The following is a 20,375-nucleotide window of genomic DNA, read 5'->3' as shown; positions in this document are numbered from 1 at the left end:
AGCAATGCTGACAACACGGTTTCCAGCTCTCCGCACACTAACGGCCATGCCGTCCATGGGCACCGGCTCCGCCACCTCCTTTAAGGACAACGTTTGGCATTAAGGTGCCAGCTCTGTCTTCGTATCTCAGAGACGTGTGCCAGTCAGGGTGACTGCTGGGTGGCCCCTACCTGGGGACACTGACAACTCGTACTTCAGGCCATGACTTCCCATGTACCAATTCCGGGAAGTGGAGTACGTAAAGGATCCGGCAGGGATTTCTAATGGGCAAATAAACATATCTAGACCCAGGCTATGGGTGTCTGCCTCCCTCGGGCTAGGAGGTTCTGGCCACGCTGTTAAAGGCCTTCTCCAGACATCACCACAGCTGGCTTCCGTGGAGCATCTGCTTGATGCCACTCCTCTGTGGTCCTATCTGGTGACCCCATCTAATAAAAACGGTCACTGTTACCGTGTGGTTGCTGAAAAATGGACGTTCAGACAAGGTAAGTGGGAGGCACAGTGACACTGTATGACATTACGCCACTTATGTGAACCACGCCGCTTCATGGGGAAAGAAACACGGAACAGTGGGAACCTGGCAGCCTGGTTCCTCGGCCCACACAGAACTGACACTTGAGGCCATCTGGATATGGACCTTCCTCCAGCCCAAGAGTGAGGCTGTCGGGCTGACCACAACCCTTGTCATCTCAAGTAAGAGAAGGCTTCACTTCTCACCTTTGCCTCTTCGATCCCTGTGGCCCAGCAGACTGTTCACCCGGCAGGCTTTCCTCCCTGCAGGCGTGGTGTCCAGACAGGCCACGCAAGGTCGCCAGCTGCCTCTCCTATGCTAACCCTGTGTGTATCTGGACAGAGAGCTTAGGGGAGGGCAGACTCCTGGGGACAGGCTAGAGGCACCCACAGCATGTGGCTTCTCTAGAGGAAAGGGGCCACTTGGAAGGCTCACCAGCTGTCCTGTCCACCGCTTCTCCATCGTGGATGAGGATCAGGCTCCACGAGAAGACGGTTAGGACCCTCTAGACCCCAGCTCCAGGGCAACTGTCACATCTTCAACCCCATCATCAGTGGTGATCTCCCATGCCCACAGCATGCCAGGTACTTCTCCTGGTGCCTTGGTGTAGGCTGGCTTCTGTTCTGCTCATACGCCCTCACTTCTCATGGGGGTAGGTAGGTGTCATGTTCATCCAGAGGAGCCCCAGTGTCCGGCTCCTAGGAGAACAGATGCACGGCTTCCTGCTCTACCCATGTGCTGTCCCCAGGATATCCACACGCTGCAGTCACAATTCCCCTTCTCCTCCGTACAGACAGAAACCCTTTCTCCAACTAGTTACCTGTAGTCCTCTCATTTTTCTACCCTGTCCTTGAGTCCCGGCCACTACTGTCTACAGTGGGATAGCCATGATGCTCCCAGATGTCACCAATCTGCCCTGCAACCTATTCCTCACCCCCAGCATAAAACTGGTTCAGAGCATGGATGGTTGCCCTAAACTTCCCAGGGCTTTGCCTGCCTTGTGGGGCACGAGTGAAACCTCCAGGCAGAGGACATGGATGGGATCACACCCTGTGTCTCATGCTCTCAGCTCTGCTAGAGTGTCAGAGGGCGAGCCCCTCTGCTCCACACTCTCCGCACTCTGGCTGAGCCCCCTGCACCCTGCTCATCCTTCAGCCACCTCAGAGCCTCCCTCACCAGCTGCCTCCCCTGCCCCAAGGGCTGTTTGTTCCCTTTCTGCAGTCCTGTGTGCTTTGCTGCGGTAGCACCTGGAGATGTCAGGACTAATTTCTGCTCCTGCTGCCATGGATCTCCGTGGCTGTGCTTCTGACCTCCTGCTCCACTCGCCCTGGGGCACTGTTCTCACTGTGCCCACCCTGTCTGCAAACTTGGTCCTATTAGGACAAACCTAATAGGCAAAAGACTGCGAGAGAGCTTCCTAAAGGCTTAAGATCTCTCTGCCTCGAAGAGATAAGCCGCAGTGTGGCTATCAGATAGGGCAGCAATGCTGTCAGGAGAAGTGTCTGTCTTCCAGCCACTGCCAGCCAGGGGGTCACTTCCAAAGCTTGAAGAGACACAAGGAAGAGGTATTCCAGCACTACACACGAGCCCACACCATCCCCAGAGGGGGAACCACCCTTGACTGCAGTTCTAGGGCAGGAACTTTGCAGCCGGCAGTTTCTGCGGTAGATACCGAGTGCTCTGTGAAGATGCCTGGTGCATTTTTTGGAGGCTCTCCTGCCCAGTAGCTACTTCCCCCCAACCAAGAGGCCCAGGGACGGGATTCTTAATCTCTGGGAACCAACCCTAAGGCCTCTGCCGGTGCTGATGGCAATTATGGCTTTATCAGCAAGATAAAGGTTGCTGGGCCACCTCAGGGAAGGAGGCTCTGGAGAGCGGAGGCTCTGCTAGGGATCAGGACGGGCAGCCTGACCTCCCTGTGAAGGAAATATCAATTAATTATCTTTTTACAGGCAAACCAATTAGACTCCCTAATCGCCTGTGTAGGACACGGAGGCAGAAGGCAGAGAAACTGCAGGAACAAACAACACTGAGAGGGCTTGCCTCACCGTGAAACGGCCGCCCTGGGCCCGGGACTCGCCACGGGGAGCACAGGCTGTGGGCTCAAATGGACTCGCCTGGAGGTGACCAGACACAGGGTAATAGTCTTCAGTGTGCACTCCATTAGCTAAGGAACGGCACAGTGCCTGGGTGAGTTAGCAGTACAGTTCCCATCAGAAGGACATCCGGGCGTCCAGGTGAGGCTTTCTGTGCTGCCAGTCTGTCTGCCCTGCTCATCTAGGGGTGCTCTTGTTCTTTTGGCCCTGCTGTGGCTAGGACTAACCGGGAAGGTCTGCCATCAGCCGACAGAGGTTCCACCCTATGGCTAAGGGGCGGCAGTGCCTGATCTGTCTCCAGTCTCCGCACAGGCCTCCCCAGCATGTAGCCCTCTAGCTCCGACTCTGCCGTTACAGCCCAGAAGAAATGAGTCAATCCTGTGCAGCTCCCCGAGGCTCCCAGGACCAGAGCCTTGCTAAGCGCTTCAGACACAGCTTGCACACACCCAGTGACCGCCCATTGCCCCCTTCACAAGTAAGGGAATAGACACAGCTATACAGGGTTCTGCAGGTGCCCAGGCCTGGGGGCTGTTCCTGCTTGGTTTGAAATGACTCCCGTCAGTCTCTTGGCCTCCAGCTGGTGTGGCACAGTATTTTGGGAGGTTGCAGAAACTTTGAAAGGAATCGGATCACTGGGCTTAGATTTAAAGGTTAAACCAGGTCTTTAATCTTCAGTAGAAGACAGAAGCCAATGAGAGGGCGCAGTGGGGGAAACATCTGCTGAGCAGGCTTGAACCCTGAGTTTGGATCCCCGGTGCATGCACAAAAGCAGGGCACAAAAGCCTCTGGCTCCCTTGCCACTGCACACACCAATATATGTATGTATTGGCTGTGAGTCTAGCCTTTAATGGCTGAGCCATCTGCCCAGCCCACATCACTGTATATAAAGACCCTCCTCCATGTTCTTGTTGCTATGACATCTTGCCCAAGTGCATGGGGTCAAGTGACCATAGATGGAAACCCTGAAAACCTTGAGCCAAAATAAACTCTTGCTCCAGAGCTGAGCCATCTCTCCAAAAACTCCACCTCCCCTGATCTAACTCTCTCCATAGGCTAGGCTGGCCTTGAACTCAGAGATTCACCTGCCTCTAGCCTCTGCTTCTCAGCGCAGAGTGTGTCCCTGTAATCCCAGAACTCAGGAGGTGCAGGTAGGAAAATCAGAAGTTCAAGGTCATCCCTGGCTCCGCCTGTGAAGCCAGCCCAGGTTACAGGAGGCCTTGCCAAAAACTAAAAAAAAAAAAGAAAGAAACAACTCGTTTCCAAATGTTGATTTCTACAACCCTGGACAGGGGTGGCCTGATGAGAAAGGTAACTAACTGTGCCTTCTGTTTTCTGAGCCAAGCTCAGTGACAGGCAGTCATGGCTGCTGAGCAGAGCCACGAGGTTCTGTGGCAGTGCAAAGCCTGCCGGGACCCAGTGAGGTCTGCCCTGCTTTCCTGAAACACAGAAAATGGACCTTATGCAAACACTCTTGAGCGTTTTATGGGAGCTTGTCTTGGGATCCAGAGTGAACACAAGAGTGCCATTTCTGTTTGGGTTCCACTGAGTGGCTATTTTAAAAAAGAATTTAAGGCGGGGTCTCATTATTTCTTTCAGGCTGGTCTAGAACTACGTTGCCCCAGCCGGCCTTGAACTTGTGATAATCCTCCTGCTTCACCCTTCTAAGTGCTGAGGTAGCAGGCAAGAGATACCGCCTGCCCCACGTGATTTCTGTAGAGCCCACGCTCTGTGCCACACCTAAGCTGGCTGGAAACTCCTTTGTGAAACTGCAGCCTCAGGCACGCGGCTGCTCCATGCCTGCCTTCTGGAGCTCTGTGTCAGAACTGCTTTGGAACAGGGAAGCCAGCTAGCTGCTGCTGGCAGGCTTCCAAGACTGGGCTAATTCGAGGCTCTTTCTGAGTCTGTTTCTGACACCCCCACCCACTCCTCGCCTTCAGGAGGCTCTCCCCAGCCAAGCTGTTTGTGTACAGCAAAACAGCAAGGCTGGGCCACTGGGACAGCCCCAGGCTCTGTAGGGATGCTGGAAGGGCCCCAGGCCAAGGGGAATTGGTATGGGGTTCCTAGGTGTCCTGCTTATGTGGGGTTCCTGATTGCTTTCAGCCTCGAAGGCACCTCTGCTCAGGGGCAACAGCTGTCCAGGGCAAGTCAGGGAGTGAGAGCCAAATAGCAAGCAGCAAAGCCACTCCAGGGACAAGTCTGGGTATCCACCAAGCCTGTAGCCCTTCTGAAATCCTGCCCCGCTCTGAATGGGTGTGGCCTGGAACCTAAGACTCTTGTGTCCTTGGGGAAGGATGGATACACAGTCCTCCAGATTAGGGTACCTCAAGGGAGCAGAACCCCAGGAGAGAGCCCTGGGTCAAGGCCACAAGTGAGCAGAGCTAATCACAGATGATCATGAATGGTTGGGGTTCCCACACGGGCTAAACTCATGCCAGCAAGCCACAGAGTAAGGAGAAAGGCTGGCTGACTGATGGGGTCCTGAGTACAGACAGCAGGGGTCCTGGGTGGGGAGGGCAGGGATCCTGGGTGGGGAGGGGAGGGGTCCTGGGTGGGGAGGGCAGGTGAGGTGGGAGATGCCAAGGCTGATTCTTGTTAACGTGGCTTCTCTTTTTCACTTCTGTCCTCAGGGTCCCTGAAGCTGGGTGCGGTGGCGCACACCTTTGATGTCAGCACGGGGAAGGGAGATACAGGAGGATCTCGGTGAGTTCCAGGCCAGCCTGGTCTACATCAGTGAGTCTAGGACAGCCAGGACTTCATGAAGCCTGTTTTTATTTATTGGTTTATTTGGTTTTTTAGACAGAGTTTCTCCGTGTGGTCCCCGGCTGTCCTGGAATTCACTCTGTAGACTCTGGCCTTGAACTCACAGAGATCCACCTGCCTCTGCCTCCTGAGTGCTGGGATTTAAGGAGTGCACCACCGCCATCTGGCTCATGGACACTGTAAATCAAAATGAAAGAAACAGTAACAACAAAGCTGTCCTCGAGGCTGCTGGTCAAGATGCAGGCAACCTCGCTGCTTGTCTGGCAGAAGGTCTTTAGAATGGCCCAAAGTCACAGGAGAGGTGACCTCAGCATTGAGGGTAACCTGTGAAAGCAGGGAGGACCCTGCAGACCCTAAGGTCTGAGGCACCAGGGAGCTAGTGTTTCCATGGAGGCAGGCCCTAGTCTGGGGATCCGCCTGTCCCCGCTGCCTCTACCAAGGTCCTCCTTAGAGTGCGCCTTGCTTCCTCTCTCTATGCCCCTGAATGGTTTCAGCATTGGCGCCGTCAGCACAGAATGACAGCAGAGGAGGCAGAGCCACCAGGCAGCGATGGCACATGTCACCTGCCATTCACGACGCAGTGCATCTGCTGTCCCGTACAGACTACCTTGACTTACTGTCCCCAGAGTCCTGTGTTGCTCCTGTAGAGCCCGCTGCCACCTCCTTCCCAGCAGTGACAGGGAGGCCTCCTGGTTCTCAGAGCTGGGGGGGGGGGGGCTTAGATGTCCAGGTCCACAGAGAACAGAGGGGCTGACAGGTCAACCATCTATGTTCCGCTGTAGACTGTAGCTGTGGAGGCCAGAGGGGTTGCTGGTACTTGGGAGGACGGGCGCAGAAGGGTGCAAGGGCTGCAGGCTCCTTCCTGACATCGGGGTGCTGCTCAAACCTGCCCAGCAACTGCAAACTCTTAGGAAACAGCAGGGCAGGAAGGTCTTTTCTTTCTTTACTCATAAAAGCTGTTGGGGAACTAGGGGTGTGGCTCAGTGGTATCCGTGAGCGAGCTGGTATTCGCAAGGCCCTGGCTTCCATCCCTAGGGCTGCCAAGTCCACAGAATAAAACGTCTCAGACCTACGGACACTCAGACACAGTCGGCGGCAGGGCTTGCAGTTCAGACAGACCCAGGGTTTCCTACCAAGTCCCTCTTCACCACAGTTTACAAAACACCTGTCCGTGGCAGGCACACAAGGGCGGAGACCCAGGCTGTTCCTGGCTGCTGTGACCCTGGGGCCTATGGACCGTCCAGACCTCTCTGCTACTGTAGTCCTACAGGGTCCACTTGGAGGCCTGGTTACAGTGGCAGCTTCCGGTCCCCCTGAGCACTTCCCCTTGAACTCTGGTGGGATTTATGGGGCTTCAAGGCCACCTAAAATGTCACCTGCCATCAGACTTACAGGACATCCCAGACCTGTTTCTCTGGGTTTTAGGCACACACTCTCAGTGGTCTCTGGTTTAGGGTCATTATTCTTTATTTAAATGCCCCATGTTGTCTACGGTTGCCGCTGGAGCTCCTACCTCCATCAGACACTCTTAGCCGGTCCCCTCCCACCCAGCTCTGCGGGTCCTCATTGCCACACTCTGGTTCTCATGAGGGCAGGGTTGGAGATCCAGCACCAGGTGCTATACCTGCTCTCTGCTGCCGGGGGGAAGGGGGTGCTCACACCCCCAGCTGTTTGTACGCAGGTGTACAGGCACACAGCTTTTATCATTGTCTGTAATACCACACTCAGACACCCTTTCGCTTCTGAGGGTCTTGTTTTCCATATCTGACCTCCTGCCTCGGGGCTCTCAAGGCAGGGACTCACTGGACCTACCCTAGTGTCTGGACTCTTACCGCTGTGATCCTCACAGAGCCTCCCCCAACCTCTCAGGCTCAGACCACTCCCCACTCCTTGCCGTGAACCCTCCTCATGCCACTTAGGGCCCCTCCCTCTTCCACGCCCTTAGCATCCCTCATGGGCCCCCAGCTACACCCTCATTGTTAAGATGTAATAACTTTAGGATTGATGTTTTTTCAGGACAGGAAGGGAGGAAATAGCAAGAGAGAAGCTCAAGACTGGTGGGATTATTCAGTGGGTAGAGATGCTTCATGTCAAACCTGACCAAAGTTTGATCCCCAGGAACCACAGAGTGGAAGCAGAGAACCGAACTCAGGAGAGCTGGCCTCTGGCGTCCACACAGATGCCACGGCAGGCACATGTCCTCCTCCCATGAGTAAAGTCAAAAAAAGAATTAGACCTCTTTTTAATGTATGAAAAGAGAGGACCTGGGGAAATCCAGAAACCTCGAGAGGAAGGGAGGCAGTGAGAGACCCGACTTTACTCAAAGACAAAAGAGCTGAGCCCTGAGGATGGGAGGGGTCCTCTCCCTCGTCCTCCACCCCTTGCTGAGGGCTAATGTGTGGGGACCCCATGGGCACCTCGCAAGACCTCTGTGTGTCTCTGCACAGATACCGACCATCTGAGCCAACTTCTACTCCTATTGCTGTTTTGGCATGGGAAGGAATACATCTTTTCATGCTATATTTTTCTGGGACATTCCCTCTAATAATTCCGCCAAAAGGAAATCATAGAACGAACTTCGCCTTAGAAATATAGCTCTCTCAGGCTATCCTGCCGTAATTAACCACAGACAATTAATATTAGAATGCAGTGTCACCCCATGAGGCAATGAAATTTCCAGAAATTCTCGCTACACATTCCGCCACTTTATTGGCGAGATTGAATTAGCAGCAAAGGGCACCTTGGTTTTTAAAACTGTCATACAATAACGGTTGATTCTTCATAGATAGAATGCGGTGAATACTCAAAACCATTTGTCCGAAACATGAAAAAGAAAAGTCATTCGTACCAATTGAAAACATTCACTAGGAGGTTTTGTGTATTACGGGGGGAAAAGAGAAAGAAAGAAAAGAAAAAACCGACCTTCTCTCTCATGGCACTGGCTCCTCTAGGTTCCCAAAGCTAATTTGCAAGGGATTGTCTGAGCCACGGGCCCGGAGCCCACCTTGTCCCTCCTGCAATCACCAGCCGGCGCCCACAGCGTCCACCCGCAATCACCCGCACCTGCCGCATGAGTCAATGGGCCCAAATTGCGGGGCGCGGCAGACGCCCCACCGAGAACAAGGAACACAAAGGACTCTGCACTTCAAGCTGTGGGTGGGAATTACAAAAGGTTAAGAGACTAAATATAAAAGCCCTTTGAATATAAAATCAATGTGCTTTGTTGCTAAAATCTGGGTGCTGTAATTTATCCAAAATAGGACTTGCAATATCTGGCAATAGTCCACGCCTAGGAATTGTCGGTGATGCTCATCGAAATGCAAATAGTCTACTGGAAACTTAAAAACAATTAAAACAACTGAAATATTTCATATCAACAGAATAATGAAATACCACACTTCGCAGTTACCTATTACTGACATTAGGCCTCCAGAAACAGAATACATTTTCTCTTTTCAGTTTAGTTCTTTGTGTAAGTAGAAACACAAGTTTTTGAAGGGCTTGTTTTTTGAATTTGAAGGAATCCTAGACCAAGGAAGCCTGAGACCCTAAGTCCCAGTTGGAGGCGAGGTGGGCTGCGGCCAGGGATGCTTGGGAAGAGGGGCAGTATCCTGAGTTGCCTCAATGACCTGGTGGCTGGTACCTGGTGAGCAAACCTCAAGCCATCTCCCTACAGGTGAGGGTAGGGGAGCTGGACTTGGGCAGCAGGCTCTCAGGGGGGTCGGTGCCTCCTGCAGCCTCTGCTGCCGGCAGTGCCGAGCTCCCCTCACAAGGCTGCTGTGCCACATTCCGGTCCAGAGACACCGGGGTAGGCTGGGGATGCTGAGGATCTGCAGAGGGCAGCGCTGTTTCTGTCTTGGGGATGGGGCTCCCTCTGCCTTGGCTATTGGCCGCAGGCTTCAAGAACACGTTGAAACACTGCTGATTAAAGTGTGTCCCACCTCCAGTGCTGCTTTAATTTCAGGTCTGACTCACGAGCACTCCAGAGTCTCCTTCCCACCTCCTCCTCGGGGCAACCTGACCTCTGAGCTGGGTTGTCCAAACGGAAACCCCTCAGTGCTCAAAGGGGCGAAACAGGCTGGGTGAACATGTTGTCCTCTAGTGAGCATACGGTAGGAGTCGGCCTAGGTGGCACGTGTCCCCCTCGCTCTCACGTGGCCCTCTCCATACTCCCCGTCGGTCTGGCAGAAGCAGCAGCCTCACTGTTACAGCTGGGAAGCCCCCCACCATAGCCCCATGGGTCTGGGGTGCTAGAGGTTGGGTTGCACGGCTTTGGGGGTCACGGTGGGACAGTCTTTGTCACAGATGTGAAGTGGAGGCGTGATCTGTGCCTGAAGAGGTGCTGGGGACCCTGTCTGATGTCTGTGTGTGGATGGTGTGCCTTGATGGGATTTCTACTTGGCAAAGATGCTTACAGTCCAGTTTCCCCTTCATCACTGATAATGGAGCTTAATCTTTGTTGGCACATTACACTTATCTCCTCGTGGCCTGGTATGAAGCCGTGTGACCAACTTCTGCCCCTCATATTTTCTTCCTTCCCAGTAAGCACGATATCTGAAGCTTGTGTAGGCTTCTAGGACATGGCTTGGTAAATGCACATCACTAAGGAAGAGACTAAGAGGCAGAAATGGGGATCCCACAACTGGATGTGGATCTGCCCCGCCCCTGGGCGATGTACGGGGGAGAAGCAAACATCAATGGAGCTGAAGTTATTATTGGGTCATTAGCTAAAACCAGTCGTATCTCATCTTCTCACAGTGAAGCTGCAGTTTTCAGGAGCTCAGGTCAGTCCCATCCTTGGCTCTGGCTGTGCTTGGTGACTGGTATGCAAGAGACACACGGCTTCTGGTGGAACCTTCATGCCCCTGCACAGAAGCACCATCCTAGCCGCGCAGGCCTTTAATCCCAGCACTTGGGAGGCAGAGGCAGGTGGATCTCTGTGAGTTCAAGGCCAGCCTGGTATACAAGAGCTAGTTCCAGGACAGGCTGCAAAGCTACAGAAAAACCAAAAAAACTAAGGAGAAACCCTGTCTCGAAATAAAAAAAAAAAAAAAAAAAAAAAAAAAAGAAGCACCATCTTAAGGTGCCTCGGCAGGAACAAGACCCATGCACCTTTTGGTCCCCGTCATCTCAGGCCTTCTGCTGAGTTAACAGCCATTGATGTGAGCCCCTTGGGCTCTTGTCCCTGCTTTACCCTTTGGTGGCCTGTCTGGATGGTGAGATGAGTGTGCAGTTTCTGAGGTGACCAGACGTCTAATTAGGACATCCTTGACCTGGCTCCTCCCACCCTGCCAGCCCTCAATTCTTCACCTTCAGAACCACAGACCTGAGAAAGCCTCACAGCCTCGTTAGATCTGCCTAAAAGGGAGGGATGTTGGCACCAGGGACACAGTGAGACAGCAGAGGGACCCTGCCAGGGACAAGAGCAAGATGACCAGGGTTTCTGTCTGTCTGTCTGAAATACTGAAGTCCACTCTAAGGACATACTCTCTGTTCCACTTTCCCCTTACGCAATGAGACTGTTTCGGATTTGTGCCCGTCCTTGCTGTCTCTAAGGGACCCAGGACTCCACTCTGGCTGCAGTCTCCAGGCACAGCCTGGCATTTCTTCTGTGCAGGACTTGCCTTTTAACTCCTTGTCACAGGTTGAAGCATGCCTCCCCAGGTGCCTCCTTCCTGCCGACCCAGAGAGGGACTCCAGGCACAGTCTCAGATGTGGGGAAGCCTCAGCCAGGCTCTTGACAGGGTTGTGTCCTAAGCTGTAGCAGTCAGGCTTCCTAGCTGCAGGGGGTTCATCGCTCTTTGGTTGAGGGTCTTTTTTTTTTTTTATCAGATGTTGCTCTTGCCCAGGACAGAGTTAAGCTTCCTTAGTGACTTAAGGGCTCTGCAGAATGCCTAGGGAGGAAAGGCACATGGCCAAGGGCCCCTCCATCCTGCAGAGTGAAGGCCAGTGTGAAAACCTGGAGGTGCTGGGTGGGGCCCCTGTGGGCAGAGGAGTCAGGGTTCTTTGTCCTGGGTACAAGGCAGACCAACAGGAGAGAGGAACTAGAAAGGAAAGGCAGCGTTGGAAGCTGCGCTGAGAGAAGGAAAACTTGTTTAACTGGATCGTGGTTGAAAATTAGTAGTACAATAAATCTAGCCTAAGTGGGACCACAGCAAGCAAGGGTAAGACAGAGAAATGAGAGAGCTGTAGAAGCATTCACAAGCGTGCTCGCTTTGCCCGCCACTGGCTTGGGCCTCTGCCCGTTCCTGCCAGGGATCTGGGTCTGAAGTGCACTGAATGGAGCAGGAGAGTTACTTCAAGTGGAAGTCATTCTAGGGGCATGTTCCAGTCCTGGAGCCCTGGGGGCTGAAGGACCTGGAGAAGGAGGGGAATCCGTGTGTCTCTTGCTCAGTGAACAGCTCCCAGTGTGGTCCAAGGGCCTGAAACTGCCTACCCAGAGGTCACTCCTGGGCCCTTCAGTCCACCTGGTAAGACAGATGGGCAGACAGAGCCAATGTTTACCCATTCCCTTGGGCAGGGAAGTTTTAAGAAGGGTAGAAATAGGCAGAAAGCCATTTCTCTGACTGTTGGTCTGCCACCTTGGTTCAGTCTAGATTTAAGTGGGTCCACCCTCACCAGCCCTCCTTCACAGGGAGGGGGATGGGTGGGGTGAACATACATGTGGCCTGCCAGCTCTTAGTTTACAGTCTGGCTAGAAACAACAGGGAAATGGGAGTCCAGGCTCCCACAGTTGGGTTCAGGGGTGCTGGCCAGCCCTCGAGGAGCTCCCAACAAGGATTGATGACCCTGATATAGGTTAGTGATATAGAATTTGCCTAGAATGACCAAGGTCAGTGTCAGACTTGAGGTGTCAGTCACAAAGCCTCGTGGTTTTTCTGAAAGGAGGGCCATACTCCTTATGGCCTCCTAAGTGCCCAAGACCCCAAGGTGACACTTCCTGACAGGTCCCAGAAGGAACCTGGGCCTGGCTCCTATGTTAACCACTCGGTGTACTGGGGACCCCTGGGTCCCTGTGCCCCCTCAGTGACCTCTTCTTGGGCTGTCCTGTGATAAAATCACAAGGACCAGGCTCTGGGCGGCACAGGAGACAGGGCAGGCACCTTCCAGCAGCACAGTGCAGAGCAAGCTCTGAATTCTGGGGCCTGGTTTTCATTGAGACCGCAGCACTTGGCTCGGAAAGTCTCTCAGAGCGGAAGGCGTGGCGCCCAGCAAGTATTTTTATGCAGAAATATGAGAACTATTCTGCCGAGGCAGCATGAAATTACTCCTGTAGCCGAGGTGGAGTCAGACAAAGGGGGAGATGGGCCAGGCTGGCTCCCGGGGTCCTGGGGAGGTGCTGCCCCCCAGGCCAGATCAGCATGGCTTCTGCTCATGGGTGCACGGGGTCTGGTTGTCCTCTGGAAACTACAGCTTGCCCATAAGGAAAGAATATGAGCCCCACCCCAGCCTTTGTGTTCACACTGAAGGACCTGCAGCCTTCGCTGCTCATCTCGAGATGGCTGTTTGGACAGTCATCTTCCTGTCAGAAATGTTGCTGCCCTGGCAAAGACAAGCCTATCACACTCTGGGCTCTGGGCATCTCTGGCCCCTACTGTCAGGATTTCTGGGGCGTCAACAGGCAAGCACCCCAAAGACCTGGACTGCTGAGACTTGGAACTGCCACCTTTCCACTGTCATTTTTGTCCCTCTTCTGTCATGTGACTAACACAACCACAGAGAGGACAAGTCGGGGTGACTGCTGGGAGGGTCTCAGAAGGCTCGGGAGAGCTTAGGCACCACCATCAGGAGAGAGAGCCTGTGAAGAGCCTGAGCTGGAGTCAGAGCGAGACTTGCTGGAAGCCACAGGCTGTACAGCCAGGAGGGGCAGGAGGAGCAGAGTCTATGGAGAGGTTGGGTCATCTGAGGAAAAGAGGAGCCAGGGAGGAGGAACTGTCTCTCCCTAAGGCCAGCCGGAAGGTTTTTGGGTGGAAAGGCTGAGACAGGCAAAAGGGCTCTGGGATGGAGTTGTGTCAGGGCTGCGGAGAATTCCTAAATGGAAGTTTCAGTGTTTTCCTGACTGTACAGACACCTGGTCCTCACCGATGGACTAGCTGCAAGGAAGGGACTCTACCTAGGGCTGTGTGTGGTTTGCAAGGACAACAGGCATCAAGGTAGGACCCTGGCTCCCACCGGCAGCCACAGTGAAGCAACAGGTGGGACAGACATGTCTGAGGCACATGTGTGCTGATCAGGAATGTTCTCTCAAATGCTGGCCTTTGCCAAGAATGATGGTATAGATCCATAATCCCAGGAGTGGTGGTATAGATCCATAATCCCAGGAATGGTGGTATAGATCTATAATCCCAGGAGTGGTAGTATAGATCCATATTCCCAGGAATGGTGGTAATATGTCCATAATCCCAGGAATGGTGGCATAGATCCATAATCCCAGAAATGGTGGTAATATATCCATAATCCCAGGCGTGGTAGTATATATCCATATTCCCAGGAATGGTGGTATAGATCCAAAATCCCAGCACTGGGAAAGGTGAGGCAGGAGGAAGATGACTGTATGAGTTACATAGCAAGACTCTGTCTCAAAAATCTAAGAAACCAACTAAGCAACTGCCCGCCGCTATCTAATCCAGGCTTATATACAGGTTGTGCAGAGCTAGGACTTTTACCTCCACGCCACGTCTGCCTTGGTGTCAGGTCTGGGATGTGCACAGCTTCCTACTCCACTTTGCCTTTCTAATCACCTAGAGCAGGGGTTCTCAGAAATCCTGTGGGTCATGACCCTTGAGAGAAGAACCACCCTTTCACAGGACCACCATAGCAGTAGCCAGATTACAGTTACAAAGGAACAACGAAAGTAACTTTCGGTTGGTGTCACCACAGCGAGTCGCGCATCAGGAAGGTGCAGAACCACTGGCCTGGTGCCTGTATCTGTGCCTGGCAGCCAGAAAGCTAGGATCCCAGTCCCAGGGGCCACAGTGTCCACAAAGAACCCCACACATAATGTGTGCGGTTTTGCAGGAAGACACCCCCTAACTGAACCTTCTCACTCCAGAAGAACTGACCGGATGCAGGCCCACAGCAGGGAGGCCACAACAAGGCACATGAGACCATGAGATCCCGAGTGGCACCTCACCTCCTGCTGGCCTCCAGAGCCCACCTCCATGAGACCCGAGTGGCCCCTCACCTCCAGTCAGGTGCCTGTATTGATGCACATGCACGGCCAAGGCTGCCCCTGTTGCCGTATTAAGATGCAAGCTGAGCCGGGCACGGCAGTGCACACCTTTAGTTCCAGCGCCCAAGCAGAGGTAGGCAGATCTCTGTGAGTTTGAGGCCATTCTGTTCTACAGAGTGAGTCCTAGGACAGCCAGAGATATGTAGGAAGACCCTGTCTCAAAGAAAAGATGTGAGCTGAGGATTTATGATGCATCAAAGTATAAGAGAACTTAATATCACCAGACACAACAAACCGCAGTGATTAAACTTCAATTGCATGAATAATTCTCAAATGACTCAAAGTAAATCTGGCTCTGAATTCTTCCAGGATGAAGTTCCACCTGCCTGGCACGGAAATAGGGACCACAACTTTGTGAAATGTGAACCAAACACACATGCGGTAAAATGGCCTGGAGAGCCAGGCAGCTGGTGACCAAATAGGGCCATGGGCCCACTGACCAACCATCTGTACCGCTCAGCCTAGGTTGGGTCCTCCAGCTTTGGCTGGGTTTGTGTGGTAAGGATGCAGGCCACATGGTCACCCAGGATAGGAAGCCCCATTTCCCGGTACATCTGCTCTGTGCTGACAGCGCTTCAGGCCTGGGCCCAGTCCCCACTAGGGTTTTAGGCACTGTCACCTTCCACTCACCTGGAAGGATGCTGGGGGTGTCTCCCTGGCCATGGAAGGCTCCTGAGTCCATCACTGACTCTGAGTCTCTCTTGGGGAGCAGGGTGTCAGCTCTGGCACTTTCCATAATCGCCCCAGACTCCGGTCCCCAGGCCTTGGGGATGGACAGAGGGTAGGAGATACACTGAAACCCACTAGGAGAGAGATGACAGATACCACAGTGTGGGTCAAAGGGGCAGGGCTGGGAATAAAGGGGTAAGGGTGAGGAGCTGGGGCACCCACGCTCTGCAAATGTCCTGGCCCTGACCCTGGGACACTACTTAGTCATACTTGGAGGGTGTGGGGGTCACCCTGAAATGCTTGTGGAGCTAGGCCAATTAAGGTCAAAGGAGAACCAATCAGTGGGTTCCCTCCTGCTCCCTGTGTCTGGTGATCACTAGGCACGTGGCTTCCTCCAGCCCTCCACCCCCTGTCATTTCACCTGTTTCTGTTTCTACCTTTCAAAATCGAGCTGGTTGGCACTGCATCCAGGCCTGCACCAGTTAGAGTGCATGGGAAGGCATGGGCAAGGGAACCAAGGGACCATCCCTCTAATCTTATCTCCTCAGAGGTGCCCCCAGGGAAGATGCGGCATCCTTACAACGGTGTCTGGATGGGCGTCTCCATGTGATCTTCGTCCATCTTGAAGAAGCTGACCTCAGAGTACGCTGGGAGTTGTACATATCTGACCCCCGCTGAGATCTTCAGCATCCGGCCACTTTCGCCTTCCAAAGGAAAAAATCAAGAGACATACCGTTTATACCACGTGAGGAATGAAAGATCCAGGCCAGGGTGGGCTCAGGTGAAGGACGTCTGTGCTGCCCCATCCTAACTGACCATGACTACATTCGTCTTTGTCTAGTCACGCAGAAGGTCCTGGTTTGACTTCCTTGGATGAACGCCTGGCAGGAGTCTCTTGTTGGTCTTGCCCCCTCTAGGCTTCCTCTTTCACCTTGAACCTCTGTCCCTTTCCCTTGAACCCTGGACACTGGCGCTTCAGCTCTGGATCTCATCCCCCCGAAGGCCATCTTGCCCTGGCCAACTGCCTTCGTACTCCGGCAGGGTCACCTAACCATGTGTGGGTCAACATGCTGCAACTCGCCCTAGGTTGGCCGGCTGCTCGTTCTGCTCATTTACCAGCCTGACCATGGAAAATAGGCTCAGCCTCCATCACCCACCTCCCCAGTCACTAATACAGGGCCAGGTACAAAACTGATACCTAGAAAGCATTTTCTGAGTGGGCGCACATACTGGCAGGCCCGGGGCCCTAGAGCGCAGGGTCTGAGGAGTAGACAGTATCTACTCTGAGCCATCGAGCACAGATCCACTGGGCCCTCCTGGGCAGGCAGAGGTAATGAAGCTAGGCGTGTGGCCATATCTGGAGGAATCAGCGAAGAGAAGTGATGGCTAACACATGGGGCACACCTTGAGTGCTGTGGATGAGGCGAGATGGCTGTGAGGGTGACAGGCAGGGGTGATGGAACAGAGCCACAGTCTTGAGCTCCGGGCCCTGACACAACTCTGAGATGAACCTCCAGACCTACAGGGGACTTAAGAAGTGGCCAGATTCTACAAACTGAGGAAAAACCTTAGACCAAGTGGCAGACCCCAGTGGGCTCTGACTTTAGGTGGCAGTGGAGGGGGGGCAGCTTAGACCCCTGGTGCTTTCCAGCAAATGCTCTCAACTAAAGAAAAGGGGCTGGAAATCTGGGGAAGGATGGAGGAGAGCCTCCGGAGTCACATGGGGTTCAGGGACATCAGAACACAGCCTTGGGCACACAAGCAAGAGGAGTCCATGAGGCTAAGAGAGAACTAAGGAAAACTAAGGGGTCTGGGGCTCACGAGGCTGGGGATGGCCCACCCTCACTAGCCTAGACAGACTCAGAAGTCACAGGAGACTGGTTGGGGAGGCGCCCAGAAGGCCTTACTCCAGTCCTGGGAATAAGCTGGTACTAGATGGTACTTGCTCCTTCAGCTCTGTTGGACAAATCTTGAAAACAAGGCCAAGAGCATTAAGCCTTTTCCATATAACTTAACTCTGCTTCAGAACACAAGCTCAAGAATATTTATAGGAATGCAAAAATATCTGGCAACCAACAAAGTAAAATTTATAATGCCTGGCATTCACTCAGAGATTACCAGGCATGCAAGGAATGCAGGAAAGTATGGTGTGTAATGAGGAGAAAAATAAGTTAGCTGCGAATGGCCCAGGTGCTAGAATTAACAGCTAGGGACCGAGTTATTCCAGTCCAGGCTATGATGTTACAGCGGTGGAGGGAGGAAGAGCAGGAGTTCGGGGCCACCCTCAATTACAGAGTGAGGTAGAGGCAGGAGGGTCTGCTGCAAGGTCAAGGCCAGCTATGGCTACGTGGAGAGAATCTGTAAACTACGGGTCCTCTGTATGCGATCCACCACAAGGTGTGAGCCTGAAAATATAGCTAGAGAAGTCATCCAAAAAAAACCAAACACGGGGGGTGGAGGAAGAAGGAAGAAGGGACCCTGCAAACAGTGGGACCATCTCTGGCAATCTGGAAAGAAGGAAGGAGGGACCCTGCAAACGGTGGGACCATCTCTGGCAATCTGGAAAGAAGGAAGGAGGGACCCTGCAAACGGTGGGACCATCTTTGGCAATCTCCATGTGGGAAACAAAACAGAGCGGGAGAGAAATGGCTGAAGATTTTCCTACTGTGAGGAAACCGGAAGTCGTGGACGCAAGAAGCTCCAGGCAAGTGGAGGAGATGGAGCAGCAATTCTGTAACATGGAGGGCGAGCCAGCATCCTAAAGCTGGGGGACACTCGAGGTAGCCCTCAGAGGGGAAGGAAATCAAAGTGTTTCTAGACATCAACAGTCAGCCTTTATTACAGGAACTGCGGAGGCCCTGGGAAGACGACACTTGTTAGAGACTCCATCTATAGGAGGCAGGAGAACCAGGAGAGAGTTAATGAGAATTACAACTAATGAGGCAAGGGGTCAGCAGGGTGTATGCGACTGTGGGTGTGCGCGACTGTGGGTGTGTGCAGCTGTGGGTGTACGCGACTGTGGGTGTGTGCAGCTGTGGGTGTACGCGACTGTGGGTTGTGCAGCTGTGGGTATACGCGACTGTGGGTGTGCGTGGCTGTGGGTGTACGCGACTGTGGGTTGTGCAGCTGTGGGTGTACGCGACTGTGGGTGTGTGCAGCTGTGGGTGTACGCGACTGTGGGTTGTGCAGCTGTGGGTGTACGCGACTGTGGGTGTGTGCAGCTGTGGGTATACGCGACTGTGGGTGTGCGCGGCTGTGGGTGTACGCGACTGTGGGTTGTGCAGCTGTGGGTGTACGCGACTGTGGGTGTGTGCAGCTGTGGGTGTACGCGACTGTGGGTGTGTGCAGCTGTGGGTGTACGCGACTGTGGGTGTGCGCAGCTGTGGGTGTACGCGACTGTGGGTGTGCGCAGCTGTGGGTGTACGCGACTGTGGGTTGCGCAGCTGTGGGTGTACGCGACTGTGGGTTGCGCAGCTGTGGGTGTACGCGACTGTGGGTTGCGCAGCTGTGGGTGTACGCAACTGTGGGTGTGCACGGCTGTCTGTGTACACGACTGTGGGTGTGCGCGGCTGTGGGTGTGCGCGGCTGTCCGTGTACACGACTGTGGGTGTGCGCGGCTGTGGGTTGCGCAGCTGTGGGCGTACGCGACTGTGAGTTGCGCAGCTGTGGGTGTACGCGACTGTGGGTGTGCGTGGCTGTGGGTATACGCGACTGTGGGTGTGCGTGGCTGTCCGTGTACACGACTGTGGGTGTGTACGGCTGTGGGTGTGCGCGGCTGTCCGTGTGCACAGCTGTTGGTGTGTACGACTGTGGGTGTGCGTGGCTGTCCGTGTGCACAGCTGTTGGTGTACACTACTGTTGGTGTGTACAACTATAACTGCAGCACCAGAAGGTAGAGAAAGGAGGATTTCAGGAGTTCAAAATCACCTTCAGCTATATATGGAGTTTGGAGACAGCCTGAGCTACATGGGATCCTGTTCAACCTCCACACTCGCCCAAAAAAATCTCCAAAAGATATAACAAAATCAACAGTAAATATTCATCATATTGATAAAGCAATTATAGTTGAATATCTCATGGGAAACAATCATTTATTAATAGGCTTTAAAAAATTGTAAGACTTATGCATGGAAAATGAACATTGTCAAGAGAAATCAAAGTGTTTTCTGTCTATGAACTGTAGGCTCAGTGCTAAGAGATGGCTCGCTGTGACCCCATTACAATCCCAGCAGGTTTCTGTTGTTAGAGAAATTTTTTTTTAAAGATTTATTTATTTATTTATTATGTATACAACATTCCTTCCATGTATGTTTGTATGCCAGAAGAGGGAACCGGATCTCATTATAGATGGTTGTGAGCCACCATGTGGTTGCTGGGAATTGAACTCAGGACCTCTGGAAGAGCAATCAGTGCTCTTAACCTCTGAGCCATCTCTCCAGCCCCCTGTTAGAGAAATTTATAGGGAAATGTAAGGGACCCAAAGAGCCACACAGTTTTGGGAAAGAGCAAGGCTGGAGAGTAAAGACTAAGATCAAGATGGCATGGTGTGGCATAGATGAGAGTTACCTGACAAGAGTGGGCATACAGTCAGCTGGCAGAACTGAGACTACACAGAAGCCTAGGTCAATGGGGAAATGACAGTCAGCCTAACAGTCATGGCTGGGGGATGCGCCAGACACTTGTCTTAGTCATGGAAGTTAGCTCAAAATGGAACAACAACCTAAATATGAATGCTAAAATAACATAAAACTTTTAAAATGAGATCATGGAATCATTTAATACTGAAGTTAACGGTATGTAAATAATACCTTAATAAAGTTGCTAAGCCAACTTAATACATATAGTAAAGATTTTATTTTTAATTATATGTTTATTTGAGTGTCTGTGTGCACACAAGGACAAGTGGCCATGGAGGCTGGTGGTATCAGACCCCCTAAGCTATCAGCCCTGAGCTGTTACCGGTGGATCCGAGACACCTAGTGTGGGTACTACAAATTGAACTTGGATCTTCTGCAGAAGCAGTCTGCAATCTTAATTGCTGAGCCATCTCTCCTGTCCATGTATGTATTATGACTTTCTCACTGAAGCACTGAACTTGGGTGAATTA

The 20,375-nt window shown here is 52.9% G+C and overlaps 1 protein-coding gene across 1 annotated transcript in view; it reads right to left on the bottom strand.

Moving 5' to 3' along the window:
- The window catches only part of Morn1 (MORN repeat containing 1), a 53,751-nt gene that overhangs the window by 15,419 nt on the left and 17,957 nt on the right, over positions 1-20,375 (bottom strand). Inside the window, exons 9-10 of the mRNA XM_075945186.1 lie at positions 15,849-15,972; positions 15,230-15,402 (exon numbers count right to left, since the gene is read on the bottom strand). Of these exons, the coding sequence (XP_075801301.1) occupies positions 15,230-15,402; positions 15,849-15,972 (297 nt within the window). The remainder of the gene's footprint in view (positions 1-15,229; positions 15,403-15,848; positions 15,973-20,375) is intronic.

The sequence above is a fragment of the Microtus pennsylvanicus genome, chromosome 13 (genome assembly GCF_037038515.1).
Source record: "Microtus pennsylvanicus isolate mMicPen1 chromosome 13, mMicPen1.hap1, whole genome shotgun sequence".
NCBI classification, from domain to species: domain Eukaryota; kingdom Metazoa; phylum Chordata; class Mammalia; order Rodentia; family Cricetidae; genus Microtus; species Microtus pennsylvanicus.
The sequence above is the reverse complement of the archived record's forward strand: the minus strand, read 5'-3'. Positions and strand labels throughout refer to the sequence as shown.